General features: G+C 43.6%; 1 protein-coding gene across 6 annotated transcripts in view; it reads left to right on the top strand.

The window, feature by feature from the left end:
- LOC146963448 (DNA (cytosine-5)-methyltransferase 3A-like) overlaps positions 1-25,323 on the top strand; it is a 36,995-nt gene continuing 11,672 nt past the window's right edge. For 2 of the 6 annotated variants that reach the window (XM_085767355.1, XM_085767357.1), the window contains exons 1-7: positions 1-208; positions 1,476-1,697; positions 5,812-5,919; positions 9,543-9,903; positions 15,355-15,401; positions 17,035-17,181; positions 24,111-24,542. In XM_085767355.1, the coding sequence (XP_085623481.1) occupies positions 1,617-1,697; positions 5,812-5,919; positions 9,543-9,903; positions 15,355-15,401; positions 17,035-17,181; positions 24,111-24,542 (1,176 nt within the window). In that variant the 5' untranslated portion in view covers positions 1-208; positions 1,476-1,616. The remainder of the gene's footprint in view (positions 209-1,475; positions 1,698-5,811; positions 5,920-9,542; positions 9,904-15,354; positions 15,402-17,034; positions 17,182-24,110; positions 24,543-25,323) is intronic. The other 4 variants (XM_085767356.1, XM_085767358.1, XM_085767359.1 and 1 more) reach the window with 2 other exon arrangements.

A 25,323-nucleotide genomic window follows, 5' to 3' on the forward strand; every position in this document is an offset into this window, starting at 1 on the left:
CTGCACACTCGCCATGCAGGCTGTAGAGCCGACCGGCTTTAGGACCCAGCGGCGGCCAGCGTCTCCGTCGACAGGCCCCTGCAGTGAGAGCGCCGCATCTGGCGGAGAGCTGGCCGGCCGGGGAGGTGGAGGACGGGGAGAGAAGAGGAAAGAGGCTCCGGGAGCAAGCGAGACAAAAAGGGTCAGGCCTGGGACTTGGGAAAATCGGGTAACGATACACACGGCGACTCACGCATTTAAATCCGTTTAACCCGGCACCAGTAACCGCGCAGGAAGGGTAACCTTTTATGCGAACAAAAAAACGTGAAAGCCCCGAGTAGAGAGCGGAAGGCGCTCGATGGAAATAGGGAAATAGCGATTTGGCTTCTTTTTCTTTTTTTTCTTTTTTTGCAGATGTGCTGATTGGACATAGCGATGTGTACTTGAGCTTGACCGAATTTAAAGCACAGAATCGCGGCACCTTGAAACACTGGCCTCATTAAAATAATCAAAAATAATAATAATAAAAAAGAAATGAACAATATCGGGAGGGGGGTGCTATCCATCAGTGGCCGTGGCCTGTCTAAAGCTACAGCCACAGTCCCCTGGGTCATTTTTGCAGACTTCCCCTGCTGCAAAAAAAAAAGACCACTAAAACTTTGCAATTTGAACGCAGAGCCAATTGAATCATAAATGCCAAGTGAAGTCTGTGGCAGCGATGATGGCAGCGTTTGCACTGGTTGTAGTTTAGCGTGCATGGAAATGCTCTGACTTTAAACGCATGTGTGGCCTTATATTAATTTTTTTCCTTCTTCTTCACGATAACGCGTTCAAGCTGTCGCCTGCAATTATTTTTCAGGAGCTAGGGCTTAATCCCAGCAGCCCATTAGACCCTCTAAATAAATCACAAGCGATTGTCATTAGTCTTGATTTAACCCCTTCGTGGAAACGTCCTGTATGATTGTAGATACATATGGGCCTATGATTTTTTTCTTCTTTTTTTTGGAGCACATTTCCACGAGTTCCACCATGTAAGTGTGGCTCCGCTGTGTGCGCATAGCTGACTGCTGGAGTAACTTTAACCCACAGTCTTGAGGTGGAAATGAAATATTAATCATATCTCTATAAACCTTTAGGATAAACCTATGTTTTCTGCAGCGTTATCTCAGCTCTGTTACGCCATTTAATCTCAAGTAGACCTACTACTGTATCCATTTGCTGTAAGAAGTGGCTCAGGCCCTATAGGCGAGAGCCGGCATACAGTGTCCTATAGGCTGTCTCAGCATGGGAGCTTCCTATATGAGCCACAAAGAGAAAAGCTTGATGCTCAGAAAGCGCCTCTTTTATGGCAGAAAATAGGATTTCACTCAACTGATTTGAAGAAATATGCACTGCATGAAACTATGGTCACTTCTGAATTGAAGCATCACAGCACTGATGCACAGCTAAAGTGTGTGAGAGGCTGATTTTGTTTCCTGTTCTTCCTTATCTTCCAGGTGCACGGAGAGAAGAGGGATCATCTCTCATTTCTTTATTTTATGTTTTTTTTTTCTCCACCCCTTTGAGTTCATCCTCACCCGAAACCTCCCCCTCATCTACATCAGACATTACCCATAATCCCACAAGACCCTCCAACGATGCCGTCCAACACTGTCACCAACACCAACACCACTGCGTTCAAAAGCTCAGACTTCTCAGATTCACCTGGAAACAGAATGGTAAGAAACACGTGGTGTGAAATATTAAAAGTGCGCCTCAGGAGTCTGGCGTAAGGAATTTCGGAGACTCCTCTGAAGCTTGGCATGTCAGTGAATGGCTCGGGATCTCTCAGCTTCGTAGCCCGTGGGTTTAAAGAGTTCATTCAGTCAATGTTGTGAGTTTTTTTCTTTTTTTTTTTTTTGAATGACGTGAGCAAAGCAGTTGTTTAATTGGGATTTGACAGCCTCGCACTCAGCAGACGTGATCTAAGAGGAGATAATTCACTCCAGTGCTGCTGTGGCTTTCAGCATTTTTCAACATGCATCTATAAAAGATCATGTGTGTGCGACACATGTGACAGTTTTAATATAGCTGTTGCTGTGATGGATAAACAGGAGGCAGAATGTGGTTCGTGCAGTTACCTCATGTCAACGCCAATTTAAAATTATCCCACTATTATCAATGGAGTTAACAGTCAGTTAACTAATTCCCCCATTGATTTCTGTAATCCAAAGACTTTGTTGTATTGATTTGTATCGATGGTGTCGTGTATGTGTGCTTTTTTCTTTTTTCCTTGAAGAATCCACCATCATGAGGCGTGCCGTGTCACTCCTCATGATGCAGACAGACTCATTATCACGGTCCTTGTGTGTAACTGCAGCATCACTGATGCTCCACAGCAGCAGCAGCAGCAGCAGCAGCAGCAGCAGCAGCATCACAGAGGGGGCTGGTACCAACATGCAGCTGTATTATGTGACATTTGCTTGTTGTAATGGTGGCTGGTGACGTGGGCGTTGGCTGGTGTAGGTTGAGCTGGAGCTGGAGCTGGAGCTGGAGCTGGAATGGCTCTACGGCTCTTTTTACTGGGGGGGAATCTGTCCTCTCTTCCTCTACGTTCCCATTAGACAGTACTGCCCTTAGTCTTGTTGCCTGGCAACAGACATTGCCTTAAATAACCGGCTACCAGACGGAAATAGTGCAGCGATATTGACAATGTGGTAGGGTTCACTCCAGGCTACAACAAATCATATTTCTTTCACTGTTTTTGAGGAAATATTAGGGTGAAGCTGTGTGTGAAAATGGCGAGTTGTTGTTTTTTTTTTAGCCAGTGTGTCTCCTCCGCTCTCAGGTTGTGGATTGGATGAGCCGTGTTGTGTAGGCTGCTCCTGCAGAGATAGCCAGGCACCACCGAAATGTGTCATCTATGTAAGTGGTTCCCAAATGAGGCTGCACACCAGGCTGCACTCAAAACGTGCTATTATCTATGCAAATTCTGCCGCCTCAGTAAGAGAAAAAAAAAAAAAAAAAACAAAGCACCAGGCTCTGTATTAGTAATCATCACACAATGAACCAGCACCATCTGCAAAACAACACAAAGGCATTGATATCTACATTTAAAATAACCCTTTAAAGGCTCGTTAGCAACCTCTGTGTTGGTAACCAGACGTTCATTGATAAATATTCTATGATGGCGATTTTTCCATTTTCTATCAGTTATAACCGTGCGCTCATTAATCACAGCAGCATGAGCGACTCTGATCACATCCATCTCTTTATGCAAATCCGTTTATCACACTGGGACACTAATGGTTGATGGATTTATTCCACATTAAGAGCAAACACTCCCAGGAAGTAACATGGCCTGACCTTTGAAATTCATGCCTATGTTTATTAACATCCTCCACCTCTTACGTTATTTAACAAATAGAGTCTGTTGGAATCTGTGCATGCTCCAAAACATTAAAAACAATAATATATGCCTCTATTGGTTTGACAGTAGAAAGTATAGAAAGAGTGAGACCTGATATATGTGCAAATACTAACTCCAGGATCTACACAGGTCGCATTTTGGTTTCCACAGGTGTTCATTTCACAGTATAAGATCATAAATTTTGATGGGAGTGATGCATCTCTCCAGCCTGTCGATATTTGAGGAGCTTAATCAATGTGTTTTCACATTATTGACCCATGTTCAGTTTTTTTCTTTTTTTTTCTGCAGCCTCTTAAGGACTCAGTGTCCATGGAGACCTAAAAATGTCAGGGTTCAGAGTTTATTCTCGACCAGCAGCTGAGAAAACATCCTCACCACAAGGCCCATTCAGTAGCTGCTCCACAGCTACTGGTGTCACATGAGTTTGCCAAAGGGTTTTAAATCTAACATGCATAAGATGAGTCCTTTACAACTACAACGTGATGAAGATCATGTGATGGGACCACTTACTAAATGGACCTTGTCGTGTCTTGTGAAGTCAGGATGGCAAAACTAACAAATACGATAGACACTTAGGGAATATGCCTGAAGAAAAAAAGCACAATTATTCACAATTTCCACTTGATATCAGGTAGTTGATGTGATAGTTTTGAAACTTCATGATCCTTCATTACTGTACTTCTATTAGGACACATTGAAGATGCTACACCCGTCTCCGCCTCTGCTCTCCCTGGCTTTTCTCCTGTAATTCAGTCACTTTCTGTGTTTAACTCCATCTATCACACATAGGGTTGTACGGTATACCGGTACTAGAGTGGTACCGGGGTACTGAGGCATTTAAAACGGTACCATACTGCACTTAGATGGGACCGGTACTTTCATTTTGCGCCGCCGGCAGCGGTGACGTCGCCGCGTGAAGTCGCCGCATTGTAATTTGAGCCGCAGCGAGCGAGTCACAAACGAAGCAAGGTGCCTCTTTTTCTTACCGTTACAGCGCGACCTGACCATGTGCCTGTGTTTGTGTGTGTATCTGTGTGTGTGCGCCAGCGCGCGCGTGAGAGAGACGGGCCGCCACAGACTCGTTAATTAATGCAAACACTGCTGGTGGATACGTTTCGTTTCTACCGCGCACCACCACTGGCATGCTCGCTCTCTCTCTCTCTCTCTCTCTCTCTCTCTCTCTCTCTCTCTCTCTCTCTCTCTGTGAGTGAGTGAACACAGCGAAGCAGCTCTACGCAGAGAGGAGGGGGGGGGGGGCAGAATCAATTTGGTCTGGGGAAACAATAGGTGTGTGTTTGAGTAACATGAACGTTTGTGTTTCATTCTATAAACTACTGATAACAATTTCTCCCAAATATTACAACTGGTCAAAATAACAAAAAAGATGCAGTGTTTTCAGACCTCAAATAATGCAATAATAATAATAAAGCCAATAATGACATTTTTTGTGTTCTCTTTTTATTTGGAAAAGTACCGAAAAGTATCGAAAAGTATCGAAAAACATGTTGGTACCGATACCGGTACCAAAATGTTGGTATCGTGACAACACTAATCACACAAAGACAAAGTCATGTAGTATCAGCACAGTAATCTTCTCTCATGTTATTCCAAGTACTTCACAACAAGTCAGCAGAGGGTCCCTGCAGCAGGAGCAGTGCCGACAGCCCATTTATCTTTGAGGGAATCTTTGCATTCAGCACTGAAGGAATTTAATAAGGACCAGACCCCCCCCAACCCCCCACCCCCCATCCCCTCTACCCTGCTGCAGCTGTCAGGAATGGTCTTGCAATCTTATTTGCATTCAGACCTGGTGCTGGTGGTCCTATTCAGTCAATATTGACACTCAAAGCATCTACATTAGGATCATCTTTTCTCCCAGGAGCACTTGGTGCTGGCGGACTTGGGGGCTTTGTTCGTAGGGTTAGATAGTTTTATTAATCAAAAAGAAATTGCAGCGAGGGGAAGGTGGGGGCCGGTCGACGTCTTTGTAACGGTGTCAAGAGGGGATTGTCTGTGGAAGGTCAGCGCTGCGTCCGCAATTCTTTCACTTCAGCCTAGTTCAAAGGAATGTGTCATTCAATTTCTATCTGTCTCATTGTCCACTCAGCCAGAGACACTCAAGGACCCGCTGCAGCCCCCACCTTCCCCTTCCCTAAATGTTCAAGTGTTTTAGCGAGGTGCAGCTCTGTGTATTTCCTGCAGATGTAATATCACTCCTGCTTCATCCCCGGCTGAGGTGAAACTTCCACTTAGTTTACCTGATGCACGAATACAATCTGTCTTAACCTGGACAGATGTAGAGTAGTGTCCTGCGTGCATCAAGGTCTTAAACTCGACATTCCCATAGACACTGCACTGCACTGTTGCTTCAATTATTGCAGGATACTTGTGTTTAATCATGGTGTTGCTCTTTCTGTTCACAGGGTGAGAGCACAATACTGGACATGGACCTGAGGACAGAAGAGAAGTTGGCTAAAAATAGTGCCTCTTGTAAAATTGGCAAGCCTGGAAGAAAGCGCAAGCAGTTTCCAGTGAGTATCCGACACACACACGTTAGAAACTTTACACCTACTCCTATTAATACTTGTTTTTAGAGACTTTCTCTCAACTCAAGATTAAAGATTAGTGAAGATTAGATATCAACTGGAGGGCGGCACAGTGGTGGTGGTGAGCACTGGCGCCTCCCAGCAAGAAGATTTGGGATTTTATTCCTTTGCCTTTTTGGGTGGAAATCGCAAGTTGTGTGTGTGGGTTCTCTCCAGGTACTCAGACTTCCTCCCACAGTCCAAAAAACATTAGCGACTCTAAATTGCTCGTAGTGTGTGAATGTGAGTGTGAGTGTGTTGTTCATCTCTAAATGTTGCCCTTGGATACACTGGAGACCTGTCCAGGGTGATTGGCTCCAGCCTCCCTTCAACCCTATACGGATAAACAGTCTATAGACGATGGATGAATAAATGGATGGATATCAAAAGAAAAAAATCTATAAAACTACATCTTTAAACATGGGCACGAACTGTGTGTGATGTTTAAAAGAAATTTGGAATAACATATTGTTATCACATATGTTATTGTGTACATTGACAGGTATATGACAGTCTAAAAATCCTAGTTGTGAGGCTTTGAATAGTAAAATGTTTGAGTAAAAAAGATATTAGACCAAGGCTGCTGAATCAGCCCTCAGAAACCTGTTTACCTGTTTAGACACCACATGTACCTGTTTGTACTCATGAATAAACATCGCACACAATCTCCACCATGTTTCTAAGATGCATGCAGACCCAACACTAGCACCATTTGTAATCTGTTTGTGATGCCTTTTGTTGTTAAAAGCTCTGATTTAATAATGACTCTTGGGCCGGCATGTATCTGGGTGTTATGTTTTTTTTCTCCCTGAGATGTTATCATTTGCATAAGACTCTGTTTAAAATCATGTTAATTAATTCTCACAGGGTGATTAGACAAACCAAAAAGGGGATTAGAAAAATATTTACACATAATATATGTTGGGGAGATGCCTCAGGGTTTGTGTCACATGAATTGAGAGCAGCCTAGTGGTGGTGCCTAAACAATAATATAACTAAATAAAAATGATAATAAAGTATATCTATAGGTGTATCACTGTTATTGTTCTCACTCAGATATGCACTACTATATTAAAATAAGGTAAAACAGCGCTAGTTATTGAATCTTAGGTAAAAAGAGAGGGTAAAGCTGTTAATGGTTGATAAAGGTGGCGCATCACTAACCTCGAGCTGAGCCTTCTAGAAAAATGCAAAACCTGACAAAGTATTAACTCATTCACCTCATCTCCCAGGGTCTTACATTTTAAACATTAACTCTTGTTAACTGCTCTTCACTATCAGGGGTCCTGTGGCTGTAATAGTCACTGCTGTCGGCTAGTCTGAAGGAGATAACAAGCTGCTCAGCCAGACACATTGTTCAGTCATTGACTGGAAATTCCTAATATAATATAATATTTATATTCTTTGGGATCAGTGAGTGCTTATCTCATCCAAGGCAATGTGGCTGCATGTTGCCATAATTCCTGGTGTATCTATCTAAGAGGAAAGGGAAATTTATTTAATATGAAGCCGTATTAATAGTTTTAATTTGTTCTTATTTTAGCTCTGATTTTGGTCTCCACCAACCTTTGAGGAAAATATCTGGGCTTTTAGCCGCTAAATGCAAAGGTTTTTCACTACAATCAATGCCGTTCTACTTAAACATCTTCTCCAGATCAACTGTTAATGTGATAACAGTGATAAGTGCTAATTCACTGAATTCACTGGGGCAGTAAACACGTTGTGTGCCGCTACATGTTGGTGTGTGAGCTGTAATGCTAGAAGGTGGATTAGTGGATGTCTTGTTTTGACCTCTGTCTGTCTGTCTCATCTGTCTGATTTACTGACTGTGAACTCTGACCTCTGGCAGAGGCCTCATGTAGTTCACTGGGTCACTAATCTGTTGCGTAATTCTATCAGCGACAGTTGTGTGTGCTGTTTGTGTGTGTGTGTGTGTGTGTGTGTGTGAGCGTGTGAGCGTGTGAGCATATTGCCTGAGTTTGTGCATCTGTTTGTTTCCCTGTCTGTCTGCTTTTGCGTGTGTGTGTGTTGGCCTGAACCCACTCACACTCTGTAACCTTTTTCTTGTTATGAATTGATTCAGAATATTAATACTGTTTGAGTTGTGGGTTGTTGTTTTCATTCGTTCTGTCAAATAGATTTACCGGAGTGCCGCTCCAGTGCAAATGTTCAACATTTACAGTTAATTTGTTCTCGGTTGCTACAATGATGAAGTCATTTAGAGTCTTGCGGCCTGCGAGGAATGCTTAAAAACCAACTTTGGCTCCATGTATCTTTGTTTTTACGATACTGTACGACTTTCACTGAAGTTTATTTTGTGCCCTTGTTCCGCATAATTTGAATTGCATTTATTACACAGACGTTTTATAGGTCTCTGGGTCACATTAAAGCGAGTTTACATTGTTTGCCTCTTCAGTCTTTGGGAATCAGATTACGTTTGACCTTTTAGCTTCCAGCGCAGGCTCTGGTGTTTGCTAAATATCTTCTGCTGACAGACAGATGCCTCCCGAGGCGTCGCCGTCGCCTGGCTTCAATGCAAACTGCTGCACCTACATCTACAGGAGTTGAAAGCCTCAGCGCAGCTCTCATCACTGTTGACAGTCTGATCTCACAAGACGTGCTCCACTTTCTGCTCCCGGTGACCCAGTAATGGGATTGTCTGAGAAAGTGTGTTTTTTTTATGGCTATTTTTAGGTGGCAGCAGAGACACTATCACATTTACATAGATTTGAAACAAATCTTTTTCTAGGTCCTCTAAGACAGCCGGCGTGTTTTTAGTCGTAAGATCTGGAATGTGAGCAGCTTCAGATGGGTCAGCTCTCTTTGAATTTACTCCTCTGCATAGAATGAAATAGTTTCACTGGGCGTTGCAAACTGGACGGAGAGGAAAAAAAACCCTCTGCGTTTTCAAACAGCCAACATTTCTCACATATTTCCATGCTGCTGTAATGATGAATGCATGACTACAGGAAGCTCAGTAGTGTACCTGATGAACTGTAAAGTAATCCCTTCCTCTCTTTCCAAGTTAATGGCCGTACAGCAGATTTACTGGCACGGCTTTGAAGTTTACAACTCCAGTTTTACAGAGCTAAATGGGAAATGCCATAATTCACTGACTAATAAGTGTAAAAGTTGGGCTCCATGTTTGATTCTGTGCAGATAGGACCGTAGAGGCATAAGGGATGAAATTAAGCTTATCTAATGTGAAATGGGTGAATGCTTTAATTTCTTTCAAATAGCCCGTTTAGCCAACAAAGACTGAAGAGTGCTTATCGTCACTCTGATAATGCCAGCTGTTTCATTGGTGCTCAGATGACCTTTTTTTTTTTTTATTATTCCTTTTCAACCATTCTGGATGATTTGTTGTAAATGCTCAAGGGTTTTGTTTATTGCGCAGACAGCTGCAGTATTATATCCAGCTTTATGTCATAACTGTTGACAGGCACAACACTGCCACACACCTTCAGAACATCAAACTGTAACGTGCCGCCGCCGCAATAACAGTCTATAAAGCTGATAAACTGCCAGGATGTTAAAGTTTCGCGCCTTCTCTTCCTCTCTGCCTGCAGGTTGAGTGCTTTGGCTCCCTCAAAGATGGTGTGGGTGTGGGCAACAGCTACACTGGGGTGGGTAGGCCGTCCATGGCACAGGTCCACAATGGAGACGTGGGCGGGCACAGAGACAGGACGTCCGACGCCGGCTGCTTCCCCAAACAGGAGAAGAGGGAGGTGGAGAACGGGATCCCGAGAGACCCTTCCTCCTGCCGGGCAGAGGACAGCTCCCATGGTCAGATCCTGAGCCCTTCCCAGGAGAACGGATTCCTGCCCAGCCGGGAAGAGCCGGACTCTGAGAAAGAGAAGGAAGGAGAAGACAGCCTGACGTCGCCGCGCAAGAAAAGAGGGAGGCGGAAACTGGAGCGCCCAACGAAATGTGAGTTTTTTCGGCCCTCTGCTTTGCTCAGCCTCGCTATCTTTTGATCTGCTCTCTGCTCGCAGATCCAGCAGGAAAAAGTCACAGGCACATGACTCGTACAAGAGGTTGAGTAATGAACAGTAAATCAGATTGAGAGGGGTCTGAGCAGCTCCACACACAGCACACAGCATGGCACTGACACTGCCAGGATGAGTAACACAGAGGCTTAAAGTGCTGCAGTCAGGCAGCTGCACAGTGCTGGAGAGAAAGGCACTCGTAAATATTAGCTCTGCAGAGTCCACCAGACATAATTATAATGCTTATACTGTTACTAATTATATCACACTCATTGTACTCGATGCATGAATGCTGTATTTCGCTTCTGCACATTCGTTGTGAATGTTTGAAGATGTGGTTTGCCAAATGCTTTCACTATGCACCACAAGTAGACATTTGAATGTGCAGCGTGCATCATGTGACCAAGACAAAAGCTAAGATGGAGAGACGGAGTGAAAGAGAGACAACAACCCTACAGTAAATGACCCATCTCAACATTGTGAGTCGACCTCCAGTCTGTCTAAATGTCACAGACATGCTAATTCATGACTCAGAGCAGGAAAAAACCTATATGCACCGTTTGCGTCTGGATTGTTGCTGTACATGAACGTATCGAGGTAGTTTTGTGTAGATCTAAAAACACATTCACTAATATTACAACTGTGTAAGTCATTCTTTAAGCAACAATATCAGACGTTATCTGGTTTAAGCCTCTTGAATGTGAATATTTGCCGTTCCTCTTTGTCCTGGGTCAAAGTGAAATTAGTATTCATGGGGTTTGGAGAAAAAAAAAGTAATGAGACAATGTCACCAGGGGATGATATGATGATGGGATTTTTTCCCACAATTTTCTTAATTTTACCAGAAAATGATGAATCAAGACAATAAAAATCAGATAAATCAATTAGGAGAATGATTATTAGTTGGTCTAATGATGTGAGTTTTATTAATAAAGCCAGTAAAGGCAGTAGCATAAAGGTGACATCACCTGTTCTGATGCAATATGCAGCAACATGTTTTTCCTAGTATGATTCTCATATCTAAAATGACTAGTGAGTGAGACTGTACTATTATGTAAAATATAATAACTATCGTCAATGCAAACTGTCCTCATTTTCACTATAATAAACTATTTTATATTGAATTTTCTGTCTGCACCAGCCACAGAGCAGAGGGGCATAAAATTAGCATATAGAGATGATGTAAATCAGGGGGGGGGGGCATTGTTAGGAAAGATTGGTGCTGACAGGTAGTTTTTAGTCTAAGATGGAGATTAACTATATCACTTAGCTCCCCCCCCCCACATACACACTGCTGCTTTCCATTCCTATCTCTCTCTCTGCAGCCACGTGTCTCTGTCGCTCCTCTCTCGGCCGCAGAGACACCGGCTCTGACCTTGATGAGGAGTGCAGCAGTAAATAAAGCCAGGGGAGGAGCGACCCGTCTCCTGGCAACGAGCCTCTGTTGGGAGCTGCTGGCAGGTCTCTGTTGCGGCCGCCTCCCCGTCGGGGGCCCTGCCAGGTGGATGGCGTCGTGCCCAGAACTCTTTACAAACTCGGGTCTGCACTCTGTATTCACCTGGTCTGCGCTACTAGGATCTGTTACTCCCAAACAGAATCCAGGGACCGCCTCTGGGAGCTGGATCCAGATCCTGCTCAGCCTCACAGTGGTCAGCATGATGACAAAATCTATGTACTATATCTCAAATCTACATAATTTATAATTCATCTGTGTAAACTCACACGTTGCACAGTTGTTTAGTTTGGAATGAGGATGCACAATTAAAGCAAAGTGAGGAGGGAGGATGTGTCAGGAGTCAGGACGGCGTTTTAATCTGAACGGTCACTCCTCCACTAATAATGAGAATCACTCAGCCTGTAAAAACATTAATAAAGTCTTGTTTTTTTTAACCCAAGTCAAAGTAAATAACCTTGACGACATCATCAGGCTTTACTAAGCAAAAAGTCAGCTTCATCTCTCCCTCTGGTGCTTCAGTTTTTTCAGTTTTCAGCTGCCTAACTCGATGAAAGTGCGGCATTAGATCACCATCATCAGCATCTATCAACATGTTGATGTTCAGACCCACGAGTACTCAGCAGTCATCACTACTCACTAGTCGGACAAGACTCATATTTGAACCTGACACCACTAGATCTTTCACGGTCGTGAGGCTACCGCGGTGACAAAATCTGTCCACAGACTTCAGCAGCTGCCAGAGGATTTAAACCCACCTCTGTAGTCGTTCCTGCCAGTGCTGGTGACTCCAGGACCACATTTTGCCGTGATGGCACGCACACACATACACACACACAGACTTGCAAGGTGAAATCTATACAGGCCACACATAGTCACAGCCGGTTACAAGTGTCAGATCTCAACAGACAGACAACAGGCAGCAGACTGAAGACAACCGAAAGAGGAACCGAGCAGTCAGCAGGAACAGTGTGAGCCACAAAGTCAAAGAAAAGACTTCCACCTATACAAATATTCAGAGTAGAGGTCTGCACAGACTCCACAGACACTCGAGACATGCAGCAGATGTTAGTGACACTCTTTTTTTTTCTACTCAAAGCGGCAGGCGGGCATCGGCATTCATACCGTCATGTGTGAACCTGTTTTTTTTTTTGTTTGCAGGCTGCTGCATTCACATTGGCCCGCGTTTGTGTTTTGTATTTGATGCCTATAATAGCACATTGAAGGATAGTAAAAAGGTAAACTGTGCAGACTGTGGGTTAGTGGGAAGGTTTGGTATAAAGGACAGTTAGAGGAGGCAACTGCGGCGCAAAAAAAAAAGCAGCACGAGTCTGCACATGCACGGCCACACAGACTTTCTAATTCAGATTACATCAGCAAAAAAGCGCCCACAGTACCCAGTGCCCAGAATTTAATGGCTAAGTGCTGCACCTGCATGATGTATAGATTCCTCTCAGTGTGAGGTAGTAAACATCGAACCAGACTGGGACTGAACTAAGATATACTGCACTGAACAGGCACGGAGGAATCAATGCCATAACTGGACAAGTTTGGATAAAGGGCGGGTGCTGATGTACATAAATGTTAGAGAAGGAAAGTCCTTGGTGGGGGGCAGTGCGGTGGATCGATAGTCAGCTAAACAGGGTTTCTGTTATCCATCTGGAGGGCACAGGAAGGATTTGAGCTCCGGCTGGAGTGGAACTGAGCTCCAGCAATACGAGAGCTGGAACCCGCTCAAACTGGCAAGGTATACTCTCTGTGGGCAACATTAGCCAGCTCCACTCACAAACCCAATGACCTTGGCAGTCCGCGCCGCCTCGCCGATTTGTTATATAGTCACTTATTCCTGATGAGGACGACTAGACCAGGAGAGAGTGATGGAAAAAAAGAGCAAAGAGTTGGGGGAGGGAGGGAACAAGGGGGCTCAGCTACACATGGAACCAACTTGAAGAGGCTGCTAAGAGAGCAGACTATTGTTTGGACAGGTCTGTAGGGTACTTCACCGACAAGCCGGTGTTGACCGTGCAGAAAACATGCCATCAAAAGTTGTCCCGAGCCTCTCAGGGCTCAAGTGTTATGATAGTGTTTGGGCTTCGACTGAGCAGATAGCCATGTTTACTCAGGCTCTGCCATCATGCTAATTTAGGGCACAGCTGCTTGAGTGATGTGTGTGTACTCCCCTGGTGTCAGATCGCCGCCTCGTCTGGGCACTTTTAGAAACACTTGCTTGAATTCAAATTCATCATTGTTAAATTCATACCAGAGGTGTTGGTTTGAGCTTCTGTGATGAAGCTGACTTTGGCTTCCTTGTCTGCTTTTCAGCTGCTGCGGGTGAAAAAGTTTTCATGAATCATGCTGCAGTTGGGTGATATCCATATGCTCTCTGGCTAACCCCTCACTGCTCCGCTGAACACAGGCAAACAATGCTGTTTAAGAATGAATAACATGCCCTTGTTGTTGCAGACCTCCAGATCTTAAATCACAGTCAAGTTAATGGGAAATCCCAACTGCAGCTTTTATTCTGTTTAAGACATTTTTATTAGGCTGTGGTTTCAGAGCACGTTTCACCAAATGTTTGCTGTGCTATTTTCAATCATCTGTGCCCTGCTGCAGCACCTCTCTGTTCTGGTTTTGCAACTTCCTCTCTCTCTCTCTGTGTATGGGCATTTTCTCTCCAGTGTAACTGTTAAACACTCCTTTCTAAGAATCGTGCCAATAGTTTGATTGTCATAAATCAGTGGTGGTTGAAGCCTGCAGATATTTTATGTAATTAAAAGATACATGACAGGTAATTGAACACAAAAGAGTAAACGGTAAAACATCTGCCTGCAACATTATGTCTAATTTAAAATACAAAAGCATAGCAAGGTATCAAAAGTGAAAGTTCATCTCTCGTCATTTGTTTCCTGGAAATTAAGTGTTAACTCATGTTAGGTACAAGTAGCTGACGAAACACGCAAAGAAAAGTTCTGGAGCTTTCTTTCACATCGCATGATCTTCATCAGCAGATGGTGTTTTCTTAGCTGTCACACTTGTGTTAAGGACTTCTTGCCCATGTTTTAAAGTGCTTCAGATGTCTGGGCGAATGCCATCTGTTGATGAAGATCATGCAATGTGATCAAAACACTAAACAGACTTTGAGGTGAGATCGTTTTGTCACGATTAAAACTGAAAAAAAGTGCAATTATTTGCTTAAGCAGTAACTTTTCAACACTATACCCCAAAGATAGGACAGTTGTGTAGTAGTGGTTCAACGTAGCAGCTTTTGAAATGGGCTCTACCACCCTTTTTTCTGTTCAAAATAAGCCAGACAAATAGCAGCTTCACCGCGGCCCACCTCTGCATAACTCCACAGCAGCAGGAGAGACTCATGTCTCGATGCAGCCGGGGCTTTGGAGATTGGCAAGGAGGTTATATACGGCCCCAGAGTCGCAGAAGTGAAGCATTACGTTGTTGCCTTCACGGCTCAGTGTCAGCGGTGTGGGAGGGGTCATGCTAATAGCAACCAGCTGCGTGTCTCATTTAGAGGGGATATAAGGTCAGAAGTGTGACACTTGCCAAAATAAACATGGCCCCTCTCCACACTCATCACAACCTGGGCAGCCAATCCAAACCCTCTGGGTTGCATCAAACCTTCTTATGGCACCTGAGTGCACAAGCTGCGGTGATCCCAGAACCACTCCGAGCATGCATAAGGAGTTTTCCAGAGCCACTATATCTCAGCAGATTTATTCATTTCACTTGACAAATATAGAGTTAATGGGACGATATGGAGGGCAAGTTTAACAATCTGGATTAATAAATGTGTCACATGGGTTATTGATGAATGAAAAGCCACTTAAGTTTAACACAGATGCAGCAGAGATAACCGATGTGGCCAATTTCCACTCTTCCTGTGAATGATTCAGGCCATCCATTGTGTCGCTGTCCTCTTTCTAGATGTGGAGCACAAGGAGGAGGATGGGGGTGATGCAGTCAAGACCGAGGTAAGATTTCTGCTCTGTTTGTGTCTTTGTTCTCTGGCTGATGTAACTCATGAGGTGTCTTTCACACTTGCCAGGGCTGTAGCTTCCTTTTCTGGCGCTGAGTTATCTTTCCTGTCACAAACTGTGAATCCTCTACTTGGCAACGTGATAGACGGTGGTTGGTGCAGGTTGAGCAAAAGTGCTATGATGAGTTTGTGGAGCAGAAATACTATCACTATACTGGTATGTTGTCCAAATGTCAGTCCATCCAGTGTTGTTATAGTAATGTCCTTTTGTTTTATTACTTATTCTGTATTACAGGATGTTGGATTAGTGGAGGTTTGCATGTTGTTTTGCATGACTGAAGCTGAGTAGGTATTGTTTAATATTTTTGGGAAAATTCACTTATTTATTTTCTTGTTAAGAGTTAGATCAGTAAATATGAAGCTACAGCTAATAGTCAGTTATCTTAGCACAAAGACTGGACACAGCTAACCTGGCTTTGTCAAAACATAGTCTAGTTCCCTCAATGAAAAGTTGACATATTTGGAAACTCTGTGATATTATTGGTTTGTTGCAGAGAGTTAAATGAGATGACTGATACCAGTGTCATATCTGTCTGTTAAATATTAAGTTGGAGTCTGTTAGAGTCTGTTAGCTTAGTTAATTAATGAACTTTAAAGGTGCTGGTAGATGGATTTTGCGACCTTAGGTCAGAGCCAGGATAACCTTTGTTCTCACAGTCTTTATGCTAAGCTAGGCTAACTGGCTGCAGGTTCCTGTTAATTACATTACGAATTGATTACGTTTTTTGTCCTCTACCTTTCCGCAAGAAAGCTTGTTTTTAAACTTTGGTTTTGGTCGATGAAAGAAATAAGATATAGTGTTTTAATTAGTGAGATTTAGGTGTAGCGCATTATCTTAAGACAGAGCCAGGCTATCTGTTTGTCACAATTTCCAGCCTTTGTGCTAAGCTAACCAGATCAACTGCTGGCTTCAGGATAATATGCATTAGACAGATATGAGAGTGGTATTGATCTTTTCATCTAACTCTTGGCAAGAAAGTGAATCGATGTCTTAACGTTTCACTTTATTTCTGTGTATCATTAAATCTTTTGCCTCTCCTGCTCTTTCCACAAATGTATGGCGATACCCCTGCACTAGAAGTAAACTGTTCCTGCACCATTGACAGACTAAGAAGATCAGTGTAGCCGCCAATATCCAAGGTCCAGAAAAACAGATTAGTTCTCTTGCCTTTGGACTTGTGAAAGAAATGGTACCTAATGGTGTATAGATCTGAAATATCAAATACACTTGGGGAGCTCCTTGTTTTAGTCGGTGCTGGTGACCTTGAGACTTGTTGCCAGGGAGTTGTGATTAGACACTGTGGCCTCACTTGTTGCTTCCTGACCAATCACAAGCTGATCGCACACAAACAGTGTGAGTCACCATCTTTTCAGAAATTAGACAATCCCATTGCTTCAACTACAAATTACTCACTTGTTAAGTAGAGTCTGTTTCACAGGCTCTAGTGACGGATTGGATGCACAGATTTACAAAAAAGAAAAGAAAAAAAAGAATGAAAATCTGGATGAGTGAAATCAAAAACAAGTAGCTAACTTTTTTTTTTTTTTTTTTTGAACACCTTAAACAGGGAGGTCGAGGCAGGCTGCGAGGGGGAGTTGGTTGGGAGATCAGCCTTCGTCAGAGGCCCATGCCCAGAATAACCTTCCAGGCTGGTGACCCTTATTACATTAGCAAGCGGACCAGAGAGGAGTGGCTGGCCAAGTGGAAGATGGAGGTGAGTACCCCAGCCACCATAGTGAGCAAGGGCGAGTGACAGGCGTGGACTAAAGCTGCCAGGGTCCAAGATGGGGCCTCGTGGTGCATTTAAGGCCAAGTGTATTTGATGGGTCATTTGATATCTCATGACGGTACCATTTATTTCAGTGGATTTCCAGGGCTCCTGCGTATCCTGGCTTTGTTCTGGTCTATTGTATTAGCCGAGGGAGAATCACATGCAGCTGCGGCGAACACATGTGTTTGATGCCTTGACATGATTCATGCTTCCTGGTTGTCGTAAATTTAGATTTTCATAATTCTGAGCGCTTTTGATGTTTTGAAGCTGAGCTGAAATGATTCTACATTAAAGGGTCAGTTCAACAAAATAGAAAAAAAATATATATATTTTTGATATTTGAAGCACAGGCAGAGTGGGGTATGACAGGCAACAAGCGTCGTCAAACTGGGGACATTGCGTTTATATGACATGTGCCTTATTCACTAGGCCACCAGGGGTGTGTCATCATTTCCCTTCTGTTCACAAAAAGAAATGTTATTAATGCAAAGTTTTAGAGAGTTAAACATTTTAAAAATGTAACAGGAACTTTTCTTTCCAAAAAAATCTGGTCCTAATTTACCACAACAACCACTCATGCATTTAAAGTAATTAAGTAAGTTGAAGTTATTTGTTCTCGTTCTCTGGTTCGAAACAAAACGCGATCATAAATTTAAGAGGGATAATTTTACAACTTACAAAATGTATAATTGGCTGCAGTGATTTTGACTTTAATCGTGGTAATTATGATAATTACACCATTCAGATTATGGGTAAGGATTAGTAGTAAGTAATCAATAAGGAATGCATTATAACAAAAGTTAGATCGGGTTAAACTTTTGTTGGATTATTTCTTTGATGGAAAATGAGGCTTTACTTGTAAATGTAAAGCAATAACAAACAGTTAAATCCTGGGAGTTCACAAAATAATCCCACCACAAGCTCTGTTTTGCAGCTGTCTAGAGGCTTTTGATCATTTCACATGGGCTTCCTCAGCAGATGGAGATTGTTTGGAAGTTGCCTACAGAGTTGTAGATGTTATGATTTCCTCCTCTCTGAGCGCTCGTTGATGAGATGTTAATAACGGAGATTGTAAATGTCTCGTTGATCTTGGAAAGGGCAGTTGACAAAACAATCTCATCACTACAAAGGCCTGATGGTTTTTGGAGCCTTTGGGTTGTATCACATGATCAAATGTTGTGGTGAGATTGGTTTCCTGGTAATACACAGGTATTTTTACTGCATCCAGTCAGATCACACAGCGCTCCATCTGTAGAAAACTCATCCAAGCTCCGGTTTCTTTTGCGAAACATTAATTCTGCACTGATTTAATCTCCATGAATGTAAAGTTCCCCATATTGCTCATTATTTAGTCACGTTAAATATGACTTCTGGTCGTAATGTGATGTAGTGCAACTTCATCTGTTACATAATGAGGAGTCTCCGTAGTATCAACATGGGGTCTTCCATTTCTTCAGCCTCCCCGCCCCCCTCTGCTCTCCTCTCGGGGAGCGGCCATAAAAACGTCTCCAGGGAGGAAATATTGCCAAATTAGCGGGACATGCCGGAGTCCCGCAAGTGAAATGTCGTAAAATACGAGGCAAGTAGGCAGTTTACATTTTCCAAACAGAGGTGGATTTTCTTTAACAAGTGGCTCCACTGGGCTAAGATTTAAGGGGATTTGCAAGATGCAAATTGTGACTGTGCCTGTGTTTTCCCCCTTTTTCTCATCTGGTGCACTGCAAGCTTTGATCTAATTTGCACAAAGACTTTCTCTTGGCATCAAAGTGCTTTTTCCTGAGGAGTAATGTGATGCATAGCCTTCAGTTTTGCCTCTGCTCTCCCGCCACAGAGCAGTTTTCTGTTGCTTGCTCCTGCAACAGGGAGGACATGGTGGCTGAAAGGGTTACTGCCATCTTGCACTTTCTCCAGGATTTCTCTCTCTCTTTTTTTTTCATGTGCCTTGTGTTACAGTGGACTTCTCCGTCTCTCCCTCTCCGTTTCCCTCCCCTATTCTTCTCCTGACCCCTCCCCCAGCTATGGAAATGAACTCTGTGCTATGGATATGAGGGTGAAGATGAGGTTTGCAGCAAATTTCCAGCCCTGCTTGCAAGACAGCCTCTTGGCTCGCTGCCAACATTTTGCAAGTCCTCTCTATCCAACCAGAATTCCTGTCGGCAATCACCTGACCCTGAATTCCCAGACAAAGAAATGTTCATGCTTTCTTTTTTTAAGCGATCTCTTCTACCCCGAGAGTGGGGGTGAAAAAAACTGAAGCCCCACACTGGATTATGAGGGTTGCGCGCTGGCGTGTATGGGTATGTGCACTGCATTGTTTGTTTGATAACACAGGGGGATAGTGTGCATGTCTGATTAGCCTGCTTATAGCGAGGGGAATATGCTGACTTCAGGTATTTCCACGAGAGTTGTTGTGGACCATCTGCTCTGCACAGCTTAAAGGGAAACCGTCTCTTTAAAAAAAGGAAGAGTGAGCAGGCTTTAGCCGTGTTTGGGAAAAAAGTTGCTTGCATGAAAAAAGTTTTTCCCGTGGGGTGAATATGCGCTGAAACTATTTCCTGTTCATAGCAGTGCCTAGAAATGTCAGATTAACATCACTCTTTTAGGTCAAACACATGTACTTTAAAACTGTTGCTTGTGTTTTTTCAGAGCCTGCATGAGTTTTTAACCTTACATAACATAGAACTGGGAAAAAGGTGAAGTTGTTGTGTAGGCCTCAGAGCCGTTTCCTTCCTATCATCATGCACTTTGTTCTGTTTGACTCACGACATAGATTTACTACGAGAACAATAATTTGATAAAAGTGTTTGAAGAGCTTTGGAGTAAAGCGAGCAGCCTCCTTAGGGGGTGGGGAAGTGGAGAAGGGGGGGGGGCTTTTTTTTTTTTTTTCCTTTTTTTTCCCTTTTTTTTTTTTACAACTCCACTTGTGGATTCATGGGGAATTCTGTTTATGTATTCATAGCTGACTCTGTAATATTACTAATTATCTCTCAAAAGGACGCAATACAATGAGAACCAGATGGCCTCTTTTGGTGTGACCCCCCCCACACACACCCCACCACTCCCCCCCCAAGGCCACTCGTGAAATAAACTGCCTTTGTAGGGATCTGTGCTAAGAAGAAAAAAAAAATCTGGCTAATGAATGCAGTAGCCACATTGCTGCACAGCACAACCTGCCACTTGTGCGTTTACAAACATTATTTCACTTTAGAAAAAATCAACCTTGGCTTCTTTTTTTTTAGTTTTGTTTTTTTCCTCTCTTGATCTGGAGCAGCTCGAGTTAACTACACCTGTCGTTGCTTAAGGAAGTTTTTACAGTTTGTGCACAGTCCTGCTCAGCAGATAAGCGCAGGAGGTCGGTGCACTGAAGACATATCTCACTGTATAATCCATCAAACAATTACAAAAAGCAGACCCTGCTGTGTCTCTCCTGCCTGTTGCGCATGAGAGACGACTGCATTCAAAGGTCAAACTCTTTTGTGTTGCTTCAAAGGCTCGCTGTCACGTCGTGTGAGGAAGTAATGTACAGTGACAGTTTGTTTCATCTAACTTTGTACCTTTAATCAGTATTTGCACCATGCATGTTTGTGTTGTTTTGGTGACATCTTCTCCTCTGATATGTTTTTTTTTTCAAGCTTTCAGAGCCTTTACAACGGTGTTTCATCTCAACTGCTACACTTTTGACTCCATGACCTCTTAAAACTAAGACGTTTTCCCTGTTAAGTTAACAACCTTATAATAGACAGTTGTTGTCTTACAAATACGCTGTGAACGTGACCTTTTTGTTAACAAGTACAGCCCAGATTGGATCCTAAAAGTATGATCCGCACACCCCGGAGACCAATATCTCTTCTCTTTTTTTCTGCCTCCCAGTGCACTCTGTCACCCCTTGAGCCCTCAGGGTATCATGCTGCACGGCCTCTAAGTCAGATTATCCCTTATTGTGCACCCAACATGTCTCCACACTCTGCCGGCAGCCTGTAGAGTTTCTGGTTTCACTATGTCCATGACAAAGTCCACAATTACTGTAAGTACAGTAACCCAAGTTTGCTTTTCCATGGAATTCACATATAACCTATTTTTTTTCCAAGAGGGGAAAAAAAGAGTTGATGTTTTTCACTGTGAGGTTGTTTAAACACACTTCCTCTCCCGTGTTTATACATCTACAGTATGTCTGCTGTCATTTTTGGCATTTGTCTTCAGCACGGCGTGACAGCGGATATAAGTGGTGGTATTTCTGAGCTGTCAGTGACGGGCAGGCGTGCGTAAATGATAAAGACCGCATTGTGTCTCTGCTACCTCCTTTCCTATTTTCCCCTTTAGACTCAGAGGGCCTGTCTTGCTGGTGGAGCTGCACACACACTGTGAGGCCCCCAAAAGGGGGCATTTACAACTGGGAAGAAGTCCAGAGACAAATATCTGGTTCTTATAGCCACTGTACTTTCTCTCCTCCCCCCACTGGCATTTTCAGCGTCACTTTCTCATTGGCTCTGAGGAGGAGAAGGAGCCCTGGAGACAGTCCGACCCTAAACACAGCAACAAAAAAAAGTGAGCACAGCGACAGTAGCTCAGCTGCTTTATTGGCATTTGCAGATTTCCCAGTATACCTGTGATTCCTGCTCACCAGAGATGAAGAAGCTAGAATGAATTCATAAAAAACACAACAATTCACTCGTTTATTTCCGACTGCACCAGTGACTACTCTCCTCACTTGCCAATATGATCACAGATTGATTCTCCCAGTGCACATTCAGCACTTTAATTGACATTTGTTAGTTTTTGTAGTTTACCATCTGGAACCACACATCCAAGCAGCCTGTCGAACACTAACTCCAGTGTGCTTGTGCCGGAGCCAAGAGGCCTAACGCATATGGCCAAGGGCTTTGAACCATCCATCCAGCACTACAGTACAGATATTTATAAACCACAGCAGAGCCTCTTGATTGAGGAGCACATGTTTCTACTCTTCTGCGCAGATACCCCTCCCCACGCCATCTAGGCACCACCTCCCCTTAAAGGCGCTATTGTTTACGAGTCACACTGGGAGAGAGGACGGAGGATTGTGCTATACACTCGCTCAGTCTCTCTCCCCTACTTCCCTTTTTTTCTCCTCTTCCCACACGCTCGGGTCCAGCTCTGGACATTTACAGTGTGTGTGAGACCTGAGAACCTGAGAAAACGACTCGAGGAAAGTAAGCACAGCTGTGCAGCACTGCTCTCACGTGGAGCCTATAGTATGACTAACACGTGTTTACATATGGGACTGCAGATATATATTCTGTGTGTGTGTGTGTGTGTGTGTGAGTAAAAGAGACAGAGAGCGAGAGAAGAAAGTTAGCATGTGAGTCCTACCGTGTGTGTGTTTGAGAGAAAGAGATCAGAATGAGTGCAGCTGTTGGGGATTTACTGTGAGAGGCTTAAGTCCCGGCTGCGTCTCGTCCTCTCTGATCGACCTAGCGGTTCAGTGTCAGGTACCACAAACCCAGTGAACTCTCCGCTGCAGCTAAGGACACTATAGAGTTACTGTATACACTGCTGCTGATGAATGGACCTTGCAGGCGGAGATAAAGACGTGTTTACAAAGGCGCCCAGGCTCCCACAGTCATGATTCTGCACGTTCACAGCAGAGGTGAAGTGCACCACTTGTTTTGTTCAGCTAAACGGCTAAAAACACTCTCCTTCTAGCTGTAGCTGCCAGTTGTAAAACTTTATTGACACCCCTGCATGGATGTTACCGTACCATTGCAGGATAAATGAAACTTAGTCACTGGCGTATTTGTCTTTTTCTAAGATAAATTACGAGTGGTTTTTTTTTTTGACAGTAGAGAGGCAGACAGGAAACATGGGGGAGAGAAAAGGGGTGTGACAGGCAGCTAATGTCCCCGGCCTCAATCAATGCACGGACGTTGCGGTTATCTGGTGGGCGTTGTAACCATTCAGCTACCAAGGCAGCAGGACATATGTTTACTTAAAGCTGAAGTTGTCAGTATTTTTCTGTAAATAGTGGGTCAGGGTGACTGTGTGGTGGGTGAAACCAGGTTGTAAGAAGTGAAGAAGTCACAGATTTATTAACAGGCTCTGCTGAAAACCTCTGATCTAGCACCTTTCAGCTCCTTGTTTTGGTTCAGCCTCACTGCTCTCATGAGTTTTTTTTCCAGCTGCAACAGTTTTACTTTATCTTTAACCAGATAGTAAATAATATACTGGAGCATTTAGTGGCTAAAGAACACGGGTTTCCTTCAGGGGTTGGTGTAAAGGAAAGAAAAACTAAAAGTGAGTATTGGACATGAGTTTGCCAGGCGGCTAGAGACACAGCAGCTCCAAACAAATGCTAATGTTGCCCCTGTGTCTGTTCAGGGTGTCAATGAGTAACTGTTTGTGAACAGATTTGTGCCAGAACAACTTGATGATGTGATAATTTGTGAGTGTGGTTCCTCTTCCCCACGAAAAGTGGCCCAAAAAATAAATACATGAAAAAAAAAAGAAAAAGTAGCAGCGTGACAATTTGTAAAATACACTTGTTTATTGTCTTTCCACCAGTCACATGAGAGGCTGGGATCAGTTTAATCTCTTTGTGTCCTCTACAAATAAACCTCAGGACGTGTTTAGCCTAGCGAACGGATGCTTGAAGGGCTGGTTAACAAACCTCAACATGTTTGAGGACCAAGTTGCGTCCATAGCACGGAGTAGCAAGCATTCAGTCTGCAGTGCACCCATCTGTTTGTAAGCTTCTTTCTCTCTTATTTCTCTGATGTACTTCCACGGGTATTTTCTTCAACAGTGTCTTCATATGTATTAGGTAGAGAATCATATCCACGTGGATCAAAACTGCAAAGCCCTGTCTTTATCTCCGCTGTCACTGCACTGTGTTTCAGGCAGAGAAAAAGGCCAAACTGATGTCAGCGATGAATGCGATGAAGGATCACGAGGAGAATGAAACAGAGGCCGAGACAGAAGAGGTCTCAATAATAAAGCACCCGCAGCCTTCAAAGCAGCAGCAGCAGCAGCAACAGCAGCCGCCGCCTCCACAGCCTCACTCGCACACTCAGTGTCAGTCTCAGCCTCAGTATCAACAGCAATCACAGCCGTCGCTGCCACAACAACAGCTACAACAACAACAACAACAGCAGCAGCAACATCTGCCACCACCTCAGCAGCAGCAGCAGCAGCAGCAGCCACAGCAGCAGCAGCAGCAGCAGCAGCCCACTGACCCAGCTTCGCCCACTGTGGCCACCACCCCTGAGCCTGGAGCCCCTGGTGGAGACAAGGCGTGCCCCAAGTCTGCAGACACTGAGCCCGAGTACGAGGTAAGATCATCTCGAAACCTCACTCACACTGATTGATATCTGGTTGCGGACTCTTGAGGATTTTACAACAGAGATCTCAGATCTCAGTTCAAAGCCAGGGTGATCCTCGTGGAGCCAGGTAGCTGTTCATGTTTTGAGAAATGATTCCGCTGGGGTCTTATACAGCTGTCAGAGTGTCTAAAGATGCCAAATAGGATGCAGAGTACAGAGTGGAGCTGCTGTAATTTGTTGTAATACAGCAGCATAAAAACCAGGTGGCCTATAGTTGGTTTGTGTACTGTGTGAACGATTATACAGTTTACACCAAATATGGTATACAGTATTCAATTCTATAATTCTAACAATTATAGAGATTCATGGCTCTAAATATGTAAAGGCATGGTCTCTTGGGTAAATTTAAAGTCTTAAATTGTCTCATTCACTGAGTTTGAGATTTTCCTGAAACAATTAGTTGATTAATTACAGGAAATTGATGTGCAATTAACGATTTTCAGCAGTGAGCATGTGCAGCGTTTCTTTATCTTATGTGATAATAAGAGTTGACTGCTGTGTTCTGGGGCTGTTGCTGGACGTTTTACAGACGTAAATGGTTAAGTGATTAATCAAGAAAATAATTGGGTGATTAATAGATGATGAAAATAATTGTTAGGTGCAGCAGCACACATTCATATTATAGGTAATCACCTTTAATTATTGTTATAATATTTCATTTCATGTTGTATGTATGTTTATGCAAGACTTTTAATCAGTGATAAAAAAAACTGAGACAGACGGTGTTTAA

This window comes from Trachurus japonicus, chromosome 22 (genome assembly GCF_045865225.1).
Source record: "Trachurus japonicus isolate A0001 chromosome 22, Traja_1.0".
In the NCBI taxonomy this organism is placed as follows: domain Eukaryota; kingdom Metazoa; phylum Chordata; class Actinopteri; order Carangiformes; family Carangidae; genus Trachurus; species Trachurus japonicus.